General features: G+C 56.8%; 1 protein-coding gene across 4 annotated transcripts in view; it reads left to right on the top strand.

Moving 5' to 3' along the window:
• Positions 1-2,390: 2,390 nt before the first annotated feature.
• MVB12B (multivesicular body subunit 12B) overlaps positions 2,391-6,169 on the top strand; it is a 53,955-nt gene continuing 50,176 nt past the window's right edge. The window contains exon 1 of one of the 4 annotated variants that reach the window (XM_054284158.1): positions 2,391-2,429. Coding sequence is in view for 1 of the 4 variants with exons in the window: in XM_054284154.1 (XP_054140129.1) it covers positions 2,713-2,775 (63 nt within the window). In the remaining 3 variants the exon portion in view is untranslated. Of the gene's footprint in view, positions 2,430-2,687; positions 2,776-6,169 lie in introns of those variants that run through there. The other 3 variants (XM_054284155.1, XM_054284154.1, XM_054284157.1) reach the window with 3 other exon arrangements.

Below are 6,169 nucleotides of genomic sequence, written 5' to 3'. Positions count from 1 at the left end.
GCAGCAATTAGAGTCTTCCTTTGGAATCAATTCATTTCCTACCACCATGGTAGCAGGGAGGATCTTATTGAAACTCTCGGATTTTTAATATTATTACACTAAAGACTCTCTCAGTATCAGCATCTCCACGGGGGAGCATTAGCACACTGTAATGTGTAGCAACTTCTCCAGTTCAGGAAATCTTCTTGTATTTGTAATAGGACATTTGGGGCATATATTATGTATGGGACATATATTTCTCATTTCCACCAGGCATCATCTTTTCTTCTCTCTAAATTACTCTCCAAATCAAAAAAATGCATTGTATTCCTTATCGCTCAAAAAAAATATATATATATATATTTTAATCTTTGAATGCAGGAGCCACTAACAGCCATCAGGGCTGTATCAGTAAGAGCCAGAGAGCCTTGGTCAAACAGGGAGGTAACAGAGTCACCATTCTAAACACCTATTGCCACGGTTCAGCAAGCACCAGTCTAAAATGCTTTACTGGAGAGAAGCAGCAGTCAGGACAGGAGGAAGGCTTGGTCCCAGCCCGGGGCTGTGTCCGGGATGAAGCAGGACTCCAGTTTCTGTTGTTTGCTTTATGGACAGGAACACAAAACCACTAATGCGTACGTTGCCTTCCAGACAAACCTCTCAAACACTGGCTAATCACAGCTCACGGTGTTTTGCTCGGTAGGCACTCTGACCACGGCAGGATGAAGAGCAAGGAGCTGAAGCAGGCCTGAGGCTCAGACGGGAGCGGCCCTGCTCCTCGGCCCTGCAGGCACCGCAGCGCCTACAGCCCCTCAGGGCTGGGCCAAGGGAAGGCCTGGGCAGCCGAGCTCCTGCCCACCTCAGGGAGAGCCACACAGGGGCAAAGCCGGCCCGGAGACACCCAGGGAGCAGAGACAAGGGCTGCTGCCTCAGCCGCTCCTGCCCGGCCCGGCTCGCACCGGCCAAAGCAATCTAGAGACGGCCCAAACAGGATGGAGGCACAAACCATTATCTGGGTCAGAAAAGAACAGGCTGAACACAACTCCTCAAAAGATGGCCAAATCAAGCAAAAAGACAATGGGGGAGAAAAACAAAAAAGAAAAAAAAAAAGATCCTTCTCCTCAGTCACAAAGACAGGTTCCCCACACAAAGAAAACTCTGGCGTCATGGGAAATAGAGTAAACCAGCTCTGTAAAGGACGGGGGAGACCATCTGCTCCGAGGGAATGACTGAATAATGTCTGATAAGAGCTTTCGGGATGCCTTTCGACTTGACCATTAACAAAAATTCTCCAAGCTGTTCTTAACTCTTTGGTATTGTATTGTATTCTGTTATCTTTACAGAATCTCTTGCTGCACTTCACACATATCACTTCTCAGCTTCTCACAAAGGGGAACAGGGTTCTGCCCTTCTTTTAAATTCACATACACATTAACGTGTTTCCTTTCCTCCCTTATTTTGTTCTTCACTCAGGATTTTTTCTTTTGCCTTAGATTATCAGCTCCTACTCTCTGTCTTGCGCCGGAGGCCGCTGATGTCAGCCCCCACACCCATCGTGCTGCTCTGCAGACGATTGTTGCTGACCTTGCCTCAGGTAAGGCGCTCAAAAGGCACTGCAGGACAGCTGCAGGACTGGTTCACGTAGCGGTGGCTATGGACCATGCTGCTGTGCCGCGACATGCTGCAATTCACATCATCTGCCAGCTCAATGAGCGTGCTGTCAGTTTCAGCCCTGGCACGTGTTAAGTTGAGCAGAAGCAGGCCTTTGCAGAGCCTCTGTTCGGGATGTTTGCTGTGCTGTGCGCGGACCCGCAGGCTGGACACCCAGCCGGCCGGGCAAACCCTGACTACTTTGGACCGTATCTTTGCTTTCCAGGCCACGGTGAGACAGCATCAAATATCTTAATGAATTGAAGGTAGGTGCTGAAACCGCTCATTCCTCCCAACTCCGGGGCCTTCTTGAGAAGATAACCAGCTTCTTTGACACCATTTTCCCTTCCTGCTGCTGCCCATCTCCTGGATGCAGCCCGTTTCAGAAGGAACAAGGAGGTTACACTGTCCAAATCACAACTATTCAGCCATTTCCACCTAGCACCTCCGGTCTGCTCGGGTCGGGAAGGCTGCTCGGAGCACGCCGGGCAGTGCCCCGTTCCCGAGGAAGGGGTCGGCCCGCGGAGGCTGTTCGGAGCACGCCGGGCACTGCCCTGCTCCCGAGGAAGGGGTCGGGTCAGGGAGGCTGCTCGGAGCACGCCGGGCACTGCCCCGTTCCCGAGGAAGGGGTCGGGTCAGGGAGGCTGCTCGGAGCACGCCAGGCACTGCCCTGCTCCCGAGGAAGCGGCGTTCTGGCGAGGTGTGGCCCCGGGCCCCGCGGGGCCGTGCCGGGGCCGAGCCCGGTGCCCGGGCGGGGCCGGGCCGGGCGGAGCGGCGGCGGCAGCAGCGCGGCAGCCGCGGTGAGTGTCCCGAGGGACGGGCCGGGCCGGGCCGCGGGGCTCGGGCGGGGGGCGCGGGGCGGCGCGGGGGCCGGGCCGGGCGGGGCGGGATCCGGGCCCTGCGCGCCGCGGTCCGGCCGCGGTGGGCGCGGAGCGGCGGCGGCGGAGCCCGAGCCCGGGCCTGGGCCTGCCCGGCGTCCGCTCCGCTCCGCTCCCCGCCCCGCGCCGCTCCGCCCGGGCCCGCAGGCCGCTCCCCCGCCGCCGCTCCTCCCGCCGGGCCGCGCCGCGCCGGCTCCGCCGGGCGATGAGGAGCTGCTTCTGCCTGCGCCGGGGGAGCCGCGACCCGCCGCCCGCCGCACGGGCAACAGTTAAGTGTCCCCGCGGCCGCCGCGGCCGGGCCGGGCCCCGCGGTCCCTGCGGGTCGGCCCGGCGGAGCCAGCCCGGCCCGGCGGGAGGAGGCGGGGGCGCTCGCACGGCCGCGGCGCCGGGCGGGGCGGGCGGGCTGAGCCCCGGGCCGGGGCCTGCCGGGGGCTCTCGGGGCCGGCTGTCGGGGCCGGCTGTCGCGGGGACCTCGCGCCTGGGCCGGGGCTGGAGCGCCCCGGGGCCTCCGTGAAACCCGGCGGCTCCTCCGAGGCTGGGCTAGCTGCAGGAGCGGCCTCGGGTACCAGCCGTGGGGTACAGCCCCGGTGACCTTGACCTGCTCCGGAATTTACTGTAAATTCTTCTTGATGACGGGTAGAGGAAATAACAAACCCCCCTCTGTTTTATGTGGTCTTTTGCTGCGTTTGTAGCACGGGCCTACCTGACTGCCCGTATCTTACCTGTGCTCAGTGCATGGCTGGAGATGTGGCGCTGGCTGACTGCTTACAGCCTGCCTGGAGCAGCGACACAGAGCTGCCTGTGCCTTAAGTACTCGTGCCTTGCATCACGGAGGCTTGCAAGCTTTCTCTGAGGTTTCTGGAGCTATTTTCAAAGGTCCACCACTCTTCAGTGTTGTCTGCAGATTCCCAGAGCTGGGTCATTCTCAGCTTGGTCACAGTAACACTGAAACCAGACAGGCCGGGTATATGCAGGTGTGTAGCTGCTCAGGCTAAAGCTTGGGTTTCTCCATTTTGTATTTTATTTTAACTGAGTGAGAACGTGCTTATCTATTCTTTAAGGGAGGCTGTGTGTTGTGCAGCAGGTTGGCAGTGTCATCCCTATAATTTTTAGCTGAGATGGACTTCCCTTCTAGACGGAGGCATAACTTGACTTCGGCATGTGTGAGATGAAACAGACATCTCACTTTTGTACCACGTGCATCTCTGACAAAGCAAAGCCCAGGCTTAAGGGTGCCAGTAGCCCCCAGAGACATGTTCATACCTGTTCCAAGAGAGAACTAACTGAACCGAATGTCATTTCAGTTTTGCTGCCCTGGTGCAAGGTCATCCGCGTATGGAAACCTATTTTGATTCGAAACAGGACACTTGAGAAATGTGTGTCCATAGTTAGAGTGCTGTGAAGCAATACAGGGTCTCGATTTTGCTCATTCTGTCACTTAAGTTCCTGTTTCCATCCCATTCAGTCACAAAGTGTAGATTTTGCAGCTGGTGCAGGGCAACTGTCTCCTAAGGGAGCCTGTGTGCAGAGGTGATTCCAGGCATGCCTTCGATGGTGGTGAAATGTGAAACTGAAATCCTGCCTGTTTGTGATGGTGGCCTCCAAGGCCCGCTGCTGATGGCCACTGCGGGTTCCTGTTTTTCCGATGGATACGATGCCGTGTTCCTGTTTTTCCGATGGAGATGACGCCGTGTTCCATGAGCAGAAATAGAAGGCTGGCTGGGGCCGTGCGGTGTGGGTGAGCTGTGGCAGCCGTGCCTTCCTGCAGGGATGGAGGACAGCCTTTGAGAGAAGGCTGTTTGGTTTGTGGGACCATTTCCCACAGACTGCAGGGATGCAGTGAGGTAGCTGGGTTTTTTTCCAGTTTTGTCTTAGCTCATACTTTTCTGCCTGTGGGAAGAGCAAGCCGGTGTCAAAGTGCAGGGCTTGTAGTTGGAGGAAGAAACAATAACACCATTCTCCATCTAAGTCCCTGGCTATTTAACTCCAGAGCTTGACCCGCTTTGTTGGCAGCACGATGTTTCTGTAGCAAACACATCGAAAGGCCTGATCTGGTCATGGACCCACCAGCTCTTGAACTTGCTGAACTTGTTGAAAAGGAACACTGAGCGCAGAAAATGGTCTAGAAACTCACAATAACACATTCATTTCTGAAAGCGGGTTCTTCTGCTGTATATGTGCCCCAGCCAGAGCCCAGCAGTCTGTGTGGTCAGTCACGTCAGTGGAGCCAGCAGAAAAGTATGCCTAGGATAAACTAATAAAGGCGGATGACATAACAAGGAAATGGGAGAGAACAAGCAAAAAGGCTATAAACAGCCAAACTTGGCCATGCTGGCAGACAGGGAGGTGTGTGTGACTGTGGGCATGGGTTGTGGGAAGAAGGCTGTGCCAGAAGCCGGTGGAGTCCCAGAAGGCCTCTGCTACAGCTGGGCATCAAGATCCCAGGGGCACTGTGCCTGCTGCCTTGAGGCACATCTGGTTCGAGGGCCGGGAAGCATTGGGGTAGAGCCAGCAGCATGGTGGCTGCTTGTCCAAGAGTGCATCCTGTCCATCTTGTCCTGCAGCCGTCCCACCTTCTCTGCTGCGTGCTGCTTGGGGCTGGTGCTGCCAGGATGCACAGGGACTTTCTCCTTAGAGACACTTTCTTTCCCCGCTGCTTTGTCTGGGCAGCCCCACAGTGTTCTGAAGCTTTTTCCTGCCCCAGAGCTCACATCCGGCTTCCTTTGGCTGCTGGGCTGTGCTGGGGACAGGATGTGGCCCCACAGCTGAGAAAACTTCCAGGGAGCATGCTCCCAGCTAACGGGAAAAATGTTCTTGTCGTTGTTTTGGCCTGGTCCCGGAATAGCCCTGCAGGGAGCGGGTGGGCACAGGCAGCTTACTGCAGGATGCTGAGAGCCATATCCTGGGCTGAGCGCTCGGCCGCTGTGGTGGTGGCTGGGCACGCAGGTCAAACTCACATCGCTAAAGAGAATTGAAGTAACAAGCTGCCTAACAGAGGTATTTATAGAATCCTGCTCCTTAATTTAATCTCCTCTTTGACTGTTTATTTTTCCATTTTTAAATTAGATGGTTCGATAGAAGAGAAACCAAACCTTCTTGATGCTCTCACGGAGAAGTGCAGTGTAACTAATGATCTGTGTGATTGCCCAGCCAGAGACTCCCCTCCGACCTGTGCAGAGTTCACAAAAACATTTATCCCAGTGTGCAACTGACTTGTGCTGCTCCATATCTGTTCCAGACGCATCCTCAGTCATTCTGCCCAGTGACGGCCTGGTGTGGCAGAGCCTGGCCGTGCTGCAGTGGCCGCAGCGGTTTGCTTGCTGGGCAGGAGCTGTGCCTGCCATCCCTGTCGGCTGCAGGCACGGGGCTCAGGAAGGTGCTGGGCTCTCTGGGCAGGGGCAGCTCGGTGCCCTTGCTGCAGCAGGTGCTGCTCGGGGCCCTGTGCTGGTGCTGTGCCGCGTTAGCCCGTGGTGTCCCCCGTGGCCAGGCAGGCAGCCCCACGCCCAGCTCTGCTGCCGCCATAGAGGGGCTTTGTGTGAGCCGGCACAAAGTGAGGATTGATGGCGGCTCCCCTCCCCCTGCCCTGGAGCAGGGCTGCAAATGGCTCCCACAAAGGTCCCTTCTTGCCTCGCTGGGGACGGGGTGCCGGACAGCGGGCTGAG

This window comes from Melozone crissalis, unplaced genomic scaffold (assembly GCF_028551555.1).
Source record: "Melozone crissalis strain CALT ecotype California unplaced genomic scaffold, PUWL_Pcris_2 ptg000041l_1, whole genome shotgun sequence".
NCBI classification, from domain to species: Eukaryota; Metazoa; Chordata; class Aves; order Passeriformes; family Passerellidae; genus Melozone; species Melozone crissalis.
This window is presented reverse-complemented; position numbering and strand designations above follow the sequence as displayed.